Below are 18,284 nucleotides of genomic sequence, written 5' to 3'. Positions count from 1 at the left end.
GACACACAGACACACACACAGACACACACACACACACACAATGTATTAGTTACTTTTCTGTTGCTGTGATAAAGCACCATGAACAAGGCACCTTATGGGATAAAGGGTTCCTTTGGGCTCATAGTCACAGAGGTTTCGAGTCCATTATGGCAGGAACAGCAGGGCAGCCAGCAAGAGCATGGCGGGAGGTAGGAGAGGCAGCTGGGAGCTTACGTGCTCAACTAGAAGCAAGAAGCAGAGAGCAGACAGGAAGAGGGGCATGGCTACAAACACTCAAAGCCTGCCCACAGTGACATCCTTCCTCCCGTAAGGTCACACATTCTAAACCTACCCAAAGGGCACCACTAACTGTGGACCAAGTGTTCAAATGCCAAATTGTGGGAGATATCACCCGTTCAAACCACCTCGTATAATTTTTCATTTAGGTCCTGAATAAAAGAGAAAACGTGATTTTTCTTTCTGAGTCTGGCGCACAAACTTATTCTTGATTCCTGATATTTTGTTTTTTTCGAGACAGGGTTTCTCTGTAGTTTCCTGCTACTTTTGTCTCCTTGAGATAGCTTTCTTACTTCTCTTGCTGAAGAAGCCTTATCCACCTACAGAGTACACTGCCCTAGACTCTCCTCCAGGTCTAATAGCATGCTCTTATCCTCTGATGATGCTATAACCAAATACGGCAGGCTGGATGAGGGGATGAAGTGCTGTGGAGTGCTCCCCTCTGGAGCCCAGATTAGGCACAGACCACACCCAAACACCAGTTTCCTACACAAAGAGATACTTTATTGAACAAGGCAGAGAGACAAGATGGTTGAATCTGAACTGGGCAGAAATGACAGCAAATAGCTTTGCAAGTGTTCATTTTAAGAGAGAAAGGGGCAGTTCCATGTTAGAATGAGCTAGGAGGCATTGGTTAGTGGTTTTGTTGTTGTTTGTATTTTGTTTTGTTTCGTTTTTTCTTTCTTTCTTTCTTTTTTTTTTTTTTTTTGGTTTTACAAGATAGGGTTTCTCTGTATTGTTTTGGAGGCTGTCGGTCCACAGAGATCCGCCCCTGCCTCTACCTCCCTAGTGCTGGGATTAAAGGTGTGTTCCACCAATACCTGGCCTTTGGTAAATGTTGATTGGGTATTTTAATAATGAATTTTGATTCCTGGATCTTGGGGTCTTGACAGTTGGACCTTGGTGATCAGCCTCAAGAATAAACCTTGATGGCTAGCTTTAGGAATGTAATCTAATGGTTTAGTGAGGGGAAGGAAGATAAACCCTGTTAGCATCATGTTTTCCATACTTGTGATCCTTTACTGGGCAATTTATAAACAAAAAATTATCTTTCACAATTCTGGAAGCTTCAAGATTGAGCCACAGACAGATTGGTGTCTGTTAAGGACCTTGTCTCTGAAACTGTGTATGCCCTCCAGAGAAGAGAAATCTATGTCCTTACATGCAGGAAAGAAGGCAGGGAACAGGCAACGGGACTTAGCTAACTCTTTCCAGCTGTCTGTAGTCAAGTTTTGCTCTTAAATTTCTTTTTCTCTCTTGACTTTTCCTTGCTTCAGTTCATCTGTCCATAAAATCAGTTTAACAAGTCATCTTTCTCTCTCTGGGCAGCCTGGTGTTTAGCTAATTAATGTTTGCAGCACACTTTAATAGCCCTAACTGAATGGCACTAATAAATAAAGAGCAGAGAATTGCTACAGTAAAAGAAATGTCAAGTGTGTTAATTTCTCCCAAACAGCCACACACCCCTGGAGTCCTGCTTTTATATGTCTTTGGACCTCAGTGCTTTAATGAGATATGAAACACTCAGGGGTCTCCTGCTTTCTGAAGAATAGCAGGCACTTTCTTCCAGAAACACTGGAGAATTGTTCTGCAGCTTATAAATGTGTTCATTGCCAGCCAAAATAACCAGAGGGAGTGTCTACAAAGAATATTGAGCTGGGCAGTGATGGTGTACACCTTTAGTCCCAGTACTCAGGAGGGAGAGGCAGGAAGATCTCTGTGATTTTGAGGTCAGCCTAGTCTACAGAGTGAGTTCTAGGACATCAAGGCTATACAGAGAAACCCTGTCTCAAAAAACAAAAACAAACAAAAAATAATATTGGCACTTACTTATGAATAGTAGAACAGTGCAGTGGGGATGGGTGCCATAGTCAATAATGGAAGTATTCAAAGTTGAGTTTTTAAGACAAAGTTGAGGACATTTACATATGCCACTGTGTCACAAGTTTCACTGGTCTTAATAACCTGAGGGAGGAGTTGGTGTTTGCTTACTGGTGGAGGCAGCATTGCTTGGCAAGTGTTATATGGTGAGCATTTTATGTGGATTGCTATTGCTAAATGCTAAAGACAACATTGGTGCAGAAACCTTGGCATGTGTATAGTGCATGCAATGCACGGTATGAATGGAGAATGAAAAGGAATTTCTTGAGGGCTCTAGAAAGTCCTTATGAAAGTACTTATTGAAGTGGGCAGGCAGGCATGAGTTCTCCCTTTTCTGTATTCCTGGCTCTAATTTTGTCTGGGTTGAATAAGAACAAACTGGTCTAGGTATCAGCAATTTGCACAGCATCAAGAGTCCCATGTTAAGGAGCAATTTAACAACATCTAAAAATTGTTCATACCCTATAAGCCAACCCAGCATGCCCCTTCTAGCTATCAACTACTGAGCAATTGCCACATAGATGCACAATGAATTTCACTGCTGCATGGTTTTTTAATAGAAAACGGAAAATGATCCCATTGTCTACAGTATGGAGTGGACTGGCAATTGTTTATGGCTTCTTCAGAATAGTTAAAAGAAGTTGGAATTATGCCAAGCATAGTTGCATGTTCTTGTGAGCCCAACACTACTTGGAAGACTAAGACAGGAAGACCATGAGTATATAGCAAGACTCTTCCTCAAATAAATAAATAAATAAATAAATAAATAAATAAATAAATAAATAAAACAAAAGCAAGCAAACAATGAAGGAACAAAAAGAAGAGCAAATGAGAGATATAGGAAAGAGATGAAATTGGTTCTCTATCACAAATGGATAAATCTCAAAACCATACTTAGAGTACTGGGTAGAGAACTTGGCAAAAAAATGTAGTATCTTAAGCATTTTAGTAAATGTTCACAACGTATAAAATGTTCTTTATAGATTCACAGGTATAGAGGAAAATTATAAAAATAGGCATGGGCTTGACATATACCAAGGTCATAGTGGTGCTTACATCAGCAGGATGAAGGTTGGGAAGAAGTAGACCATAGGGACTCTAGGTATACCATGGGAGCTCCAGGTAGACCATGGGGGCTCCAGGTAGACCATGGGGGCTCCAGGTAGACCATGGGGACTCTAGGTAGACCATGGGGACTCTAGGTATACCATGGGGACTCTAGGTAGACCATGGGGGCTCTAGGTAGACCATGGGGGCTCTAGGTAGACCATGGGGGCTCTAGGTAGACCATGGGGGCACTAGGTAGACTATGGAGGCTCTGGGTAGACCATGGGGTTATCTTTCTTTGGTGAGAGCATGCCCGTGGAAAGAAAGATTCCTGTGTTCTTCCACAATTTGAGAAACAGAAGAAAGATGACCAGAGTCTCCTGATGTAGTCATGGAAGGGAAATTACATCAGAGACCCCATCTTCTGTTTGCTTCTCTCCAGTGCTGGTGTGGGAAGAACCGGGACATTCGTTGCCTTGGACCGGATTCTCCAGCAGCTGGACTCCAAGGACTCCGTGGACATTTATGGAGCGGTGCATGACCTAAGACTTCACAGGGTTCACATGGTCCAGACTGAGGTGAGAACTCTAAGCTGAAGGACACCAGTGCCCTTGCCCACACCTCACTCATTACCTCTGCCCCAAAACTGTCCAGGACACCTTAACAAGAGAGAAAAGTGAACGTACATATTTTCTAGGATCTCAAATTTTGAAGCAAATTTCAATGACCTTCAGTGCATGATATGTTCTTTACTGAGTATCTTCTCAGGGAAGAATTCATTTAGATAGGTAGGAAGAAAGAAGGTATACTTTGGGAAAGCATTATAGGTGGGGGGCTGGCTAGACCATCCCAGTTAAGAACTCATTTTAAGGCAGTCTGGTAGACAAGCACAGATACTTCCATAAATTTCTAATCACTTCTCTCCCCTAGCTCCACCCCTTCCATGTACATCCTCATCTCTGGATACACCAAGAACTGTATATTCAATGGGAAGGTTACAAGTTTCCCTTTGGGCAATGTTTGACATTTGCAGATCGCTTGAAGATACTCTCCCATGTTATTTGCTTTCATTTCGAAGCTAGGAAGCTAAGGCTAGAAGGTTGTCACAAACCCATAGCCATGAATTGGCTAAGCTTGGACCCTGTTCTGGAAAATCCTAGCCTTTGACTATAAGTCATTCTCCTACAGATCCACAGTCAGGTCTCTGCATACACCTCATGTATACCAAGTGTGACATTTTTTTTTTACATTAACACTTTCCAAAGCTCAGATTCTCTTCTCATTGGCTTTCCCAAGTTTTTCTTCAAATAACTCAGAGAGGAAAGGCAAGATCTAAAAGATTTTCTGGGGATGAAAAGTTCTATGTACAACCACAGTAGTCATGGAAACCACACAAGCAGCTATGTTCCACAACCAGTATCCTACAGTTTCCCTTTGAGCTCTGTTGAAACCAGAATTCTAAAATTACCCTGCCCCCTATTATTTCTGGTGCAGCGTGTATTAATATCCTGTGGATCTCACCTTCTGTACCAGATTTGGCAAAAGCCTGGTGTCCTTGCCTCTCCTGCAGACAGCACCTACTCACCAGTTCTGCTACCCCGTTGTATCATCCCCCCGAAGTGTGTGTGTGTATTTTCCTTCTTCCTTCATTTCTTTTTTCCTTTATCTGTGTGTGTGTGTGTGTGTGTGTGAGAGAGAGAGAGAGAGAGAGAGAGAGAGAGAGAGAGAGAGAGAGAGAGAGAGAGAGAGCTCCCCTGGAGCTGAGGCTGGTTACAGGTGGCTGTGTACCAACCATTGTGGGTGCTGGAGACCAAACTCTGTTCCTCCTCAAGGGCAGTGTTTCATTTAAGTATCACTTCCACAAATTCAGACTATACTTGATCTGTAAGTTGGAGAAGAAGTACCTAACACATTGTAAGTAATCTTGAGTGTGTGTGTGTGCATGTGTGCGTGTGTTCAGGCTCCTGGCTAGTTTCAGAGACAACTTGGGTTATGCATCACTTCCAGAAACTGGTCCAAACTCTTGGGCTGCACATTGGCTCCAAGCAGGGTCTCTGTTGGAACCATCACTGCCTGGCTTCCAGAGCAGAGGCAGCTGCCATGAACCAAAGCTCTTCCTCCTCCGTGAGCATCCTCTCCGTTTCCTCTTTTCTCCTCTTCCCACTCTTCTGAAGGCTCCGTGGCCATGTTTCTCTACTCACATTTTCAGTGTCTGGGTTCCAGATAAAGTTTTTTCTTTATTTATTTGAATCTTCATTCTTGTCCATGTACACCCTCCACTCCCAGGAACACACCTGTTTCCCAAACCCGATTCTTCTTCCCTAACTTTTATCTAAGTACCTGCTTTGCTGTGCAGTGCCGCCTACACATTCCACTCACCTCCAACTCAAAATGCTTAACACCAAACTCATTATCTTCTGAGAGGTGTCCACATAGTGTGTGTGTGTACATGTTCCTTCCTGTGCGCATACGCATGTGTGTTGGGGTGTGTACACATGAAAGCCAGAAGCGAACACTGGATGTCTTTCTCAGTTGCTGTTCCCCTTACTTTTTGAGACAAGGTCTCTCACTGACCACTCACTGGTCGTCTAAGTGACTCACCAGTAAATCCCAGGGATGCAACTGTCTCTTCCTCCCCAGCGCTGGCACTATAGCCCTGCACTTCCACATTTGGCTTTTGGTTCCAGTGCTGGAGTCCCAAGTCCATGTCCTCCTACCTATACAGGTGCACTGAGCTGTCTCCTCAGCGTCCGCACATTGGCCCAGGCCAGGGGGCTGTTTCTTTGCTCACCAAAGGCCTGCCTGACTTGCTTGGCTATGTGTGTGGGCATGGGTATAGAAGGGTATAACTCACCATTCAATGCTGTGGGTGATGACTTCAGAAAAGGAGCAAGGAATTTCTGAGCCCTTACTTAGTTCGTCTGAGACCATAGGGACAGGTGATCCTAAATTTCATACACCTTGAGATCTTGGGATACCAAGGAACACGGGTAATGATAATTTTTTGATGAATACACCAAACTGAGAGGCTTTCTAAATAAAGAGGTCATAGAGGGGCTTGCGAATGTCTTCCTCTGTTTATCCTTCTGCCTTGGGGAAGACTTGCAGTCTAACTCAGTGGGACATTTTGATGCAGCAAAACCTTGTTGAGGGAGAAAAGTCGGGCATTCTGACTGCTCTCATGATAATAAACACAGGGGCATTCATTGTGGGATCAGGTCTCCATCCCATTTAAGAGACTATCGAGAGGGTCTCCTATGCCCAGGCAACCTGTATTTTAGCCACACTGAACACCCAACTCACTTTCATGTTATCGTTATCATGTGGAATGTCATACTTTATTCGGATTCTTTCAAGGTCATTTTTTCTTACTCATTTGATATTTTCTCCTCTAAATGATCTCAAGAGATTCTTCTCCTGCACAAACCTTTTATAAAACAACTCTAGTTTATTGTCTTCTAGGGATGCATGTCTGCCCTTCTGGTAAACATTGCCCTCAGGAATCATGAACCAAATGGCTATACATGTACTATCATAAATCTTATACAATTCTACAAAGATTGGGGGAATTCAATGAAATGGAATATGTCAGTGCTCAGCCAGGGCTTCCCCAATTAGATAAAATAATCTTATGTGACTTGAAGCTTATATTAGTCTTTTTTTTCATTTTTCATTAAGAACTAAGTGGGGGTACAGTAACAATGTACTTGATGATTCTAGAAGTAATCAATTTTTGAAGGGACATCCTATGGGGAAAAGAAAAGTTGATATTTAAGACAAGGCAAATTAATAGAGAGTAATTAGTTTCAAGCCCGTGGTGGATCACTGTCAAAAAAATTTATTACTAAGTCATGGCCCGGTATAACAGAGTTCATTCACAGCTTATCTCTTCCATCCACAAGCAATATAATTACAAAAAGGAGTTGTGTCGATCTGGAGAGAGAGATAGCCCAGCCGTTAGGTGTACCTACTGCTCTTTTAGAAGATCTGGGTTTGGTTCGCAGCCCCCACATGGGTGGTAACACCCTGTAACTCCAGTCCCAGGGAACCAACCCCATCTTTTAACCTCCAAGGCCTCCTGTACATATATGGTGCACATAAATGCAAGCAGGTATGCACACACATAAAAACAATCTGTAAGTTTTCAAAAGGTCAAGATGGCATAAGGCCAAGTAGGATCTGTGGGTATTTTATGACAGTCCTGTATCATCTAGCAACAGTGGGTATTTCATGACGGTCCCTTACCTTTCTTCTGCTGGAGGCCACCTTCCTCTGACACGTTCTCTGACTTTCCACAGTGTCAGTACATATATCTGCATCAGTGTGTGAGAGATGTTCTCAGAGCCAGGAAACTACGCAATGAGCAAGAAAACCCCCTGTTTCCAATCTACGAAAATGTGAATCCAGAGTATCACAGAGGTAAGAGCAAATCTCGCTGGCTTTCAGTTCGCCCGTCCTAAAGTTCCGTTTTCAAAAAACACACTCAGTCTGGAAACTAGTACTATCTCAATGCTCCTCCAGCATGGACCTCCCATTTCCTTTTCTACCCAACAAATCCCCCAAAAGCCGCAACAGAGGGAAGAGGCAGAATAGGGAAGGGTCCCAGAGTTAAGCAGAAACTTCATATCCTAACAATTTTTTCTGTGCTGGCATAATACCCAGGGCTGACAATGAGCTACACCCCCATTGTTCAAACCATAACTGGGATAACAAAATGGATGCAATGAAGAATGTGTTGGTCAGATTTTCAGTGTCTTTCACGCATTCCTGTCTGCTACTGGGTATTTTTTCTGTTTTCTTAAGTATATAGAATATGGTTTGCGCACAGAGCCTTTTCAGTTACAGGTGAAAAGCAGTGATACAACTGAGGAGGTTGGCATTATCACAGCAAGACACACGAGGTGGCTGACAATGCACAGCAGAAAGTTCATTTAGCTCACACCTTTGGAGGATCAAGGGCATGACACTTGTGTCAGCTCAGTTCTGGTGAGGACCTCGTGGTGAATGGAGGATAGCAATGACAGGAGGGGCAGCTGGGGCAAATGGTCACATCACCAGGCCAGGGAAAGAGAGAGCTGGGAGAGGTGCAACCAAGTAATCCCTGGAGAGCTTCCTTCTGAGGACTCGCCATCTTCCAAAGGTTTTGACGTGTCATTTTTCTAACACTGTCACCCTGCAGACCAAGCATTTGACTGTAATGAACCCTTGAAACAAACGTCATATCCAAGTCATAACAGGGACTAGTTACACCAGAGCACATTCACTTATAATAGTACAGGGCTGTCACTAAGAATGGGATCTTTTATTTTGTTGTGTGAGATGAAGGCTATGCCACCTAGATTGGCGTTGGAGTCCTACGCTCAAGCATTCCTTCTACTTTGACTAGAGGCACATTGAAAGGTTCAGGCATTACGCTGGCCTGTCTCCCTGTTATAAAAAGCTTTTAAATAAAACATTTAAATGCCATGGTCTCTAGATCACTGAGCATTTGAGGTGTGTCTGTCTGTCTCCCAGGTTAGGCCATGTCATCAGAGATGGCAGCCTCCATAAGCACATTCCCATCTGTTGGCAGAAGTGTCTTTTTTCTCCATGAGTGAGGCAGAAAGGTGTGGAAACCTCAAACTTCATTCGTGGGGAAAAAATGAAAAACTCTTAGAGTGTCCCGAGCAGACACTAACCCAAGCCAAGCCATTGTAAGCTGCTGGCATCTGTATGGAGAAGAAATACGGTAGGAGCAAAGCTGGATAGAAAAGAAGAATTTGTCATTTCAAGCTGAATAAACAGGAGAGACAAAGTAGGACACTCCCGGGTGGAAGACAGTTCCCACCCTGAGGCAGGTTTAGCCACGATGGGAAGTGGCAGGAAGCCTCTGTGTCTGGCGGGAGTTTTTTTAGGTTTAGCTTTTAAAGTTAGAAGAATGAGATTTAGAGGAAGAAAGAATGCTGAAGAGAATGTTTAGTAGAGAGATAGAGAAAAGCTTGAACATAAGGTAACTCCTTCCATCGACCAGATCGCTGGCAGTGACTAGAGAGGTCCCATGAAATATACTGAGATAAGTGAGTCTGGATGACTTAAGGCATTAAGAGGCATCCCAGTGGAGAGGATGAGTCAATTTCCTTTGTCGGTTTGTTACCCATGAGCGAGGTCTAAAGGAAAAGAAATGGTGAGATCAACTCTTCAGAACTCATCAGCCTGAGTCTAGCCAGGGCAGAAAAAACTACCTGAGAAAGGACCCAGAGTCCTGCCAAAGGCTCAGAAAGGAGCCAGGTAACAGAGCAGGCCAGCGTAATGCCCGAACCTTTCACACATGATACCATCACACCTGGCTTCAGCATTGTCATAGTGAGGATACCCTGACGAAGAAGTTTGTCTTGGTTGCTATTAAAAAACAATGCTTGAAACTAGATACTTTATCAAGATAAGAGGCTTGGGGTAGGGCTGTAGCTCCATTATAGAGCTCACACTTAGTAGGCAGAACCACAAAGATACATCAAAGAAAGAAATGGAGTCTGTGAGTAGACTAACTTTGTGCATTTGTTCTCTGATGGGGCCCATCAGCTAGTTATATTACATCAGATGATACACATATGCACACACACACATACGTGTCAGATGAGAACATATGGTGAGAGAGAAAGCAGGGAACTAAGAAGAAGCCATGCTTCTTCTTTGATAACAACTGGGAAACTTAACCCACTCTGAGACCAACTATAATATCTCTGGTCTCCTCTCACCCATTCCATTTCATACAGGTCTCCCCCCAACTTTCCAGGATCATCACACCAGAGACGAAACTGAGTGGCAAAATATAGCTCAACCATGGCACAAGTTAAGAAATGCAGAATGTAAAACGAACAGGAACAATTAGTATCTCTAAAGAACAGACAACCAGCTGATGTTTTTCTATTATTTTATAAATCACCTAGAACAAGAATGTGACATCTTTCAAATAAAAACTTCAATAATAAAATAACTTACAAACTTCATTGGGCACACTTTCAGTCCTGCCCTGGCCCAAAGTTAACGACCAAAGGTACCACAGTATGGTTCTAAATGGGAAGGGATGCTACAGGCCTTGGTTCCTTGCCGTGGTCTGAGATCTACTCATGCGGTCTCTTTGACAGACATGCCTTGGGCCCTGCCTTCTCTGTTTCTAAGTGTAGCTCGGCTGACATCTCCTAAGGTTTACTTGTCCCCAGTGTCTTCAATTCCTGCCCACCCAGCCAGCATGTTATTTAGTGAGCTGAAAAGAACCAAACACAGAGCTATTTAGAGGACTGCTTTGTAAATCAGATAATCTTTTGTGTTGTAAATAATAACCCCCTAATTTATCAGTGAAACAAATTAAGGCTTTTGCATGTCAGTTTCTTTAAGAAACTCCAGGATGGTGGAGGTTGGTGGGGTAAGATCGTGGGGGTTCCTTTGTCTTGTGTTAACTTGTCTGAGAATCGTTTTAAACTGAATCTTGGGTGTGCCTGAAAGAAGCTAACTGTGGGTTCCAAACAGATAACCGCCATCCCAAAGACTAGGATTCAGAACTGCTTAGTGTGGACAAGCTGTGTAACTGGCAAAATTACTCTGCCCCTGGGCTTGTGGCTCCCCCTGAACCTCAGAGGCAGGATGGAGGCTTCAGGATCCCCTTCTAAGTTCAGGAATCTGCACTTCTAAACGGAGTGGGATGGCTCCGTAGCAAGGTTCTATCCTAAATCACATGGAGTTTAGTCATGTTCACCAGTGTGTTTCATGTATAAATTTCATAAGCAGAACAGCAGAGACACTCCTGCTATGTCCCTCTAGAACAGTGGCTCCCAACATCCTAACTGCGACCCTTTCATACACCTCATGTCGTGGTGACCCCAACCATAAAATGGTTTTCATTGCCACTGCATAACTGTAGTTATGAATTGGAATGTAAATATTTTTGGTGGCAGAGGTTTGCCAGGGGGGTTGTGACCCACAGGTTGAGAGCCACTGCTCTCCAGTTTCTAACCACACCATTTTTTTGCTTCCAGATGCCATCTACTCGAGACATTAAAGATGCCCCTGAAGATACCCTGGATAAAAGTTTTTCACTGTGTGACTTTTAAAAACCAGATCTTGCTTCATGCCCTGTGGAGGTGCCAGCTATTTCTGTTGATACTATGTATAATTTATTAATCTGGAGAATGTTAAAGAATTTATGTAATTTAAAGGTAACAGATATTATTGTATATATACTTGTATTTTGTAGTTTCTCCTGTAAATATGTATTTTTCATAATGTTTAATATTAAGCTTTATATAATACTATTTTTCCACACTAAAGTGTTCATGGCTTGTTCTACATAAACTGAGTCAGCCTGTATGACAGGACCACTGGTGAATGTGTGTAGAGAAAGTTGCAAGGACACTCTCTGGGGCTGTTTCTTGCCTAGCTTGATACCCACTGGGTGTGCAAAGAACAGAGTTGGAGAGAGCATGCCACAAGATTAGTTTTGCATAGCTGCTGCTTTATTAACGAACCCTGGGATCTAAAGACGATAATGATCAAAGAAAGACTAGGGTTGTGGCTGCACCTTGGTGGTAGAGCATATGTCAAGAAATTAAAACATAAATTAAAAAACTGAAGGGTAGACAGCACCAAGGCTGAGCTGGGTGTTTTGTCTAAACTAGAAGCTTTTTTTCTGAGTCTTCCCAGGGTTACAAGCCATGGTCAGCTTAAGGACCTTGAGACTTGCAGTGACTGCCGGGTTGAAGGTTCTGGTGGAGAATAATGCTAACAGATGTGACAAATCCCTAGTGACAATAATGCCAGCTGTTATTCTGACTGTAACCTCCTGTACAAAGTAGGGTACATCTCTTCAACATTCAGACTTGGTTTTCCTTTGGAAAGAGCTATTGTGGTAGATCATGTCCCTGATCAAAGAAAGCATGATATACAAACAAGTTTATAGAAATATCTACATTATACAAGGAATTAAAAATAAAACCAGCTGTGCTTAGTCTTAAAATCTTTCAAAAGATCTTTTTTAAGTAAGCTGATGCAGTTACAATGTTGACTACCTAACTGAAGCTTCATTTAATATAATTAGCACCACACACCCTACCCATTTCATCTTTAAGATCTGTGCCTTATGTTGCCTATAAACATGCCAGTGCATTAGAAAGTGGACATTGACCAAATCAAGGCCCAATGCCTAGATCTTTTCTGAGAAAGGTCCAGAAAAAGAAGTCGCATTTGTTAATTTCAGGGCTTCTTTTGCAGAAATGTCACATTTCTCTTAAACATATGTGTTTTTGGTACATATCGTAAATTCCCGTAACAAAAATGGATATAATTGGCATAACAATTGAAAATAGTTAGCTGTACCTAAAATCACTGCAACTTTAGTTTATAAATATATTGTGATATTCATGATTATGTAACTCCACACCCAACCTGGAAATGTCTTATGGGGTATTTGAAGTTTGTGAAACAGAGGAACAGTTCCTAAGGGTGCTAGTGAACAGAAGTGAGGATTCAGAGTCCTTACTGTGCTCTGTGACCTTGTGAAAACAACACTGTTAGTCTCTGATCCTGTATCCAGAAATGCATCGGACCTTTTGGACAGGAAAAAGAAGGAGCAGAGGCATAAGCTTGGAGATGCATCACTAAGGGGGAAATGGTCAGACATGGTTTTGGTATGGTATCTGTTAGGAATCATTTTTCTTAGAAGAATAAGGAAAACTAGGCTGGGAGAGCTGCAGTGACATAGCATGCTTGTGTGGCTGGCTCCAGAGGTCCCGCCCCCACTCCCCCAGCGCTCAAGCAAGAGAACAGAACAGGGTGTAAACAGATGTTGCTTGTGCAGAGCACATTGGTGATCCGGAAAGAGAAGCTCATTGAGAAAAGTTGCAGCAAGTGCCTGGAACCTGTCAGGCGCTGTTCCAAAACCTGTTTCTTTGTTGGCAAAGAGAAAGCATAATGACCGTGAAATTAGCATTGTAACTGTTTTGAATAGAACTTAAGAGAGGGCCCAGGCAGGGGATGAGGGCACAGTGGTTACCTTCTTGAAGGTACCTGCTAGCAAGCCACTACATACAGAAGAGAAAGCGAATAAAATTGCACGAACCAGAAATTACAACCACAAAATACTGCAGGTCTGTCATCATAAATGGCACTCGCACACCCTCAAAACATCTGCGGGAGAATCAAGGAATCACAGAGACGGGCACAGCCACACAACCAGGGAAAATCATATGTTCTTGTCGCCTATTCCAGAAAGCACTGATTTCTCCTTCTCTATGCTAGTTTTTAAACCCCTTAGCAATAAATGTTTTGCTATGCAGTCTCTCTCTCAGGAAGGTGAAATACAAATCTAGTTTATCCACGTTGAATTTAGCAGACAGCCAGGCTGGAAATGGAGCTACTGGTAGTGTTTGCCTGTCATGTGGGAGCCCCAGGGCTTCATCTCAGGTACCACAAAATAAGCAAGGAGAGAAAAGCAAAGGTTTCTCTGCCATCCACCCCATTGGATGCATCTCGCCTTACTGTGTCCTGTGGCTGTGCCTGTGCCTAGTAAACACCCCACCCGCTTCCTGCCTTGGCGGGCATCCTGTCAGCACCTGAGCGCTGATCTTCAATCTGGGAGGCTTCAAAGCACTTCAAGGCTATCCAGCCTTGAGAGAGTCTGTTTTGCATCTTAGTAATCATTTGCCCAGGCTCCTTATAATTAACTCCTTTAATCTCTTCACATTAAGTCAATTTTACGTTATCATTCTGCTTTTCCCTGGAAAGCTGCCAACTTTTCCACTCTTGGGTCAGACTTTTCAAAGACGCGTCTCCCTCTCCGGGCTTGCAGATGTTCATCTGAGGAGTTTCCCACCCTTCAGGGCCCAGGGCCCCCTTTTCCACTGTTTGCTCCTATTTCCTATGGGGTCGCTCCTGTGCCAGTGGGGTGTGATTTTATCTTCCGTCCATCTCATCTCCTTTCCTTCATTGCTAACATTCCACACCCTCAGGATTATAGCAGAGCCATCAAGACTTAATTTTTTCAACATAAAAACGGTAACAAGGCAGCAATTTGGGGTCAGTTATATTTAGGAGGCTCTGTAATTAATTTTGTTATTACCTCTTGGAAGAAATCCTAAAAATGATGCGAGAAAAATAATACGAAATTGTTTAACAGATGTCCAGCAACACAAAAATAGGGCTCTCATACTGCTTCTCTTATCTTGGTGTTAAAGATCTAACTTTTTTATTAAACATTTTTTGTTCCCTTGACCAAAAACAAATGATCTGCCATGTACTAAATTCTTGCTCAGTTGGTTTATAGGCATTTTGGAAGGTTGAATCCTTGAAGCTACTAGATCTGTATATTTGCCTCAGTGTGCCAGCCATGGAACCCTCTAGAATTTTTGTTCACACAAGCTGCCCAGACCAAATCTGACCATGCAATGATGAATAAGCAATAAGCTGCTTGTTTGTAGACACAGTTCAGAAGTTTTCTGAGTTCTGTTGAAACTTTGTTGAACTCGAAAACAAGGTCATTGAAAAAAAAATGAATATAATTGACCAGACAAGAGTGGTTAAGAAGGCTTGAGCAGCCCCAGTGAGCAAGCCCTAATCTCTGAGGTGTCAACAGAGAAATGCTACAACTGCTCAAATGCCCATCTGGAAGATTCTTAATCTGAGCCTCAGAAATGCACCCAGTGCTGAATGAATGTTTCCTAGCAAAAGGAACTTTAGACCAGGACTGTTAGACCAGGACCGCAGGGAGGAAGGAAAATGATGACAGAGGGGCGAGTCTTCCTTCTTTGGGAGGTTCTTTAAAAATCTCATCATGTAAGTATTTATTTATTTCTACTAAGACAGATGGATTGACCACCCCCAGTCCCCAAAGCTGAAACTCAAAATGCTCCAAAGTCCAATGTGTCAGAACATACTGACACAGTAGTATGTTCTACAGCTAGCCTCCTTGTGTGATGTGTCAGTCAGAACACAGGACCATTAAAACTGCCAAGTGAACTTACCGTCAGCTCTGTGTACAGGGAATGTGGGAGACAGAAATGAATTTCAAGCTCAGACATGGGATCCATCCTCAATATTCATATTATAGTCGTTCAAATATGTCAAACTTATTTTTAAAGTCAAACAGATTCTGATCACAATCATTTCAGGTAAGGAATCTTGAACCCGTATTACTGTGGCTGGGATTCACTGTGACTATGCCATTTGCAATTTAGCTTATTGGACAATTGAATTGGATTCATTTGGTTTTTTAACTAACCAGATATATGACTCAGTTTACAGCATCTGTCACTGCAGACACAGCACCTTAGTGTCTTACAGTATAGGGTAACTTTGGGAGTGTTTTGGCCATTTCAGTTGAGATTCAGGGTGACATTCGATTCTGCCATGATAACAGAAAAAAAAATCTGTTCTCTTCTAAAAATGTGTCTAGCAGTGAAAACATTTCTGGCTGAAAGAACACTTGTCTTGTATGGAGGCTTCCTTGGAATAAATGTATGCATTTTACTTTTTAAAGGATTATCTATATAGATAACATTCATCAAATAAGGAAATTATTGGTGAAAGCTCCCAAAGTAGAAGTTTATGTCATGGAAATAAAAGATGTATTAAAAGATTTACCAAAGATTGGTTTTTAACCTATATGCCAATGCACTTGGTCTTACATAAGATGCCAAAGTAAGTCTTTCAAAACTGTGAATCTTGTCAGACAAATGTAATGTGTCCCTTCTTAGAATAGTCACAAGAAGGATTAGTTTGGGCTGTTTTCTGCCTCAAGTAATTTCTTTTAAGAAACACTATCTTGCCCCAAGAGCAAGCTTTTCCATTATGTCTGAGATGTATTTTAATAGCTATGTGTGTGAGTATGCCTTACAGGGAGAAAGGAACACCTGTGACTTTGATTTTAGAAGCCCAGTAGAGATGACCAGCCTCCATCTGCTGGTTAAGTGGGAAGGTCTAAACCAGAGTTTAGAGTCTTTCTGATCTCAGCCATACTCCAAGAGAAGGCACCAGTGCCCCAACTTAAAAAGCACTTCATCTTGGCCAGTGTTTATGAGGCTTAAAAGTTCTCGGTCTTGTAAATTCTCCAAGAACAAAGGGGCAAGTTTGTCTTCTCAACTTCCACTTCTAGAGAATAGTTCACAGTTCACATGTACATGCATGGTTTGGAGTGGAAGCTGCTCCTGGCTGTGTGCTTAGGATGTTAGATCATGTCTAGTAACCCTAAAGTCCACAGAAGTGAAGCTAGCTGCTCCTTCATCTGTGTGAAGCATACATATATATACTGTAAATAAATCCAGCAGCTGAACTTATTATGTTCTATAATAGAGCACTTTCATGGTTTTAAAATCATTTACATGTTCTCTGCAAATATAGTTAAAATGGCAATAAATCTATTTTTTTCAATACCATAGCATCTACCCACACTATTGCATTTGTAACCAACGTTGTTTGAACAAAGAACCGCGCTGGTCTTTCTATTTAAATAATGTATGTGCTTAATATATTTTCAGATTTGTAATTGTGGTTAAAAGAGCCTATATGGAATCTTGCACACACCCTCCCCAATGTAGGAATAAAACTGCTGCGTGTTGAAAGTGAGTGTCCTGTCTTATACTTGACTGCTTCTTGCTTCTCACTTTGTATCATCCTCTGCTCAAGAAAAAGCCCAGAAATGGCTGTTTCTAAGTTGGAAAATCCTTCCAGGTCATTATCATGATGACTGCGGTGTCTTAGCCTGTGTTCCTGCAGCTGTACTGGGGACTCTTTCCCTGGGGCACTGTGAACACATACATGGACTCTGCGCTTGGCTATCTCTGCCCAAATGCTTGTTTTCACGTCTGTAGTTCATTAGCAAGCACAGACACCATTCTTGACAAACAGCGCTGGAGCATCCTCAGAAGTGCTGGCCTGGGGTGGGGTGACTGGGAGTCCTTTGGAGAGTCCACACGTACACCAGTGGACAGTGTGACATTTACTAATGAGTTGCTGTGTTGAACTCTAGAGTTACGAGTTTGCCCTTTGCCTCTTTCACATTTCAGTTGAAAGGTCAGCGTGCCCTTCACAAGTCCTGAATTCAGTTGTTGCATTTTCTGTTTTGTTTTGGTTATAACAACCTACTCTAAAAACCTTTGGTTTTTGAAAAGTATAACAACAGATTCGCATTTAAGACTATTAAAGTAATCCTTCTAAGAAGTTTCTAGGTTGTAATGATTACTGTAGGAAACACTTTGTTTTCTGAAGCAGGATTATTTGTTTTGCCCTCTAAAGGGTAATTAGTTCTTAATTTGTTCTTAAAACAAATGACATGACAAAGAGACACCTGGACAAGTAAAAGAGCTTGCTGATAACCTAACATTTGATCCACAGAACCCATGTGATATGAGGAGAGACACGATTCCTATAAGTTGACCTCCAAGAGTGCACCATGACACTCCTGTGTACCCCCAAAACAAATACATGCATAGGCACACACACCCATATATACACACACAACACACATACATGTACACACATACATGTACCCACATACATCACACACACACACACACCACACATACACAACACACATACACATATACACGCACACATACACACACACATAATACATTGTAAATTTTATCAGTGCTAAGTACATCAAGCCATCCTGAGTCCAGAAGAAAGTTTTCACGTAGCCTATAAAAGGAGGCATTTTTATTTGTAACAGATGGGTGAAAATTAACTGGCAGGATTTTTGCCAGAGCAAGAGAGCCATGCAGGGGCTCTGCCCTGGAGAAATTAGCAAGTACTTAGTTCCTCAGAATAGAAGCTAGCAAACCCCAAAGTCAGGCTCGATATCTATAATTTCAGTATGTTTCTTCCTAAAGGAACTATCACTGTGCTGACAGTATTGTTGAGACAGCCTGCACTCACATCATATTTTCCCCTTGCTCCTTCAATAACTTGTCATCACTACCATGCAGAATACTCCAAGCCCCTCTCCTTCAAGCATCTGTTCCCCTCTGCACCCCTGGGTGTTATTTAGACTTCAGCTGTCTGGCCCTTTCCTGGTGTCTCACACATTGCATATGACTCCATGTTTATGCAAGTTA

At 42.3% G+C, this 18,284-nt stretch overlaps 1 protein-coding gene across 3 annotated transcripts in view; it reads left to right on the top strand.

The window, feature by feature from the left end:
• Ptprb (protein tyrosine phosphatase receptor type B) overlaps window positions 1–16,790 on the top strand; it is a 101,046-nt gene extending 84,256 nt beyond the window's left edge. For all 3 annotated transcript variants that reach the window (XM_021233752.2, XM_013121544.3, XM_005081479.4), the window contains 3 exons: window positions 3,647–3,782; window positions 7,503–7,623; window positions 11,217–16,790. In XM_021233752.2, the coding sequence (XP_021089411.1) occupies window positions 3,647–3,782; window positions 7,503–7,623; window positions 11,217–11,239 (280 nt within the window). In that variant the 3' untranslated portion in view covers window positions 11,240–16,790. The remainder of the gene's footprint in view (window positions 1–3,646; window positions 3,783–7,502; window positions 7,624–11,216) is intronic.
• Window positions 16,791–18,284: the final 1,494 nt, after the last annotated feature.

This window comes from Mesocricetus auratus, unplaced genomic scaffold, assembly GCF_017639785.1.
Source record: "Mesocricetus auratus isolate SY011 unplaced genomic scaffold, BCM_Maur_2.0 Super-Scaffold_100011, whole genome shotgun sequence".
Lineage (NCBI taxonomy): Eukaryota > Metazoa > Chordata > Mammalia > Rodentia > Cricetidae > Mesocricetus > Mesocricetus auratus.
The sequence above is the reverse complement of the archived record's forward strand: the minus strand, read 5'-3'. Positions and strand labels throughout refer to the sequence as shown.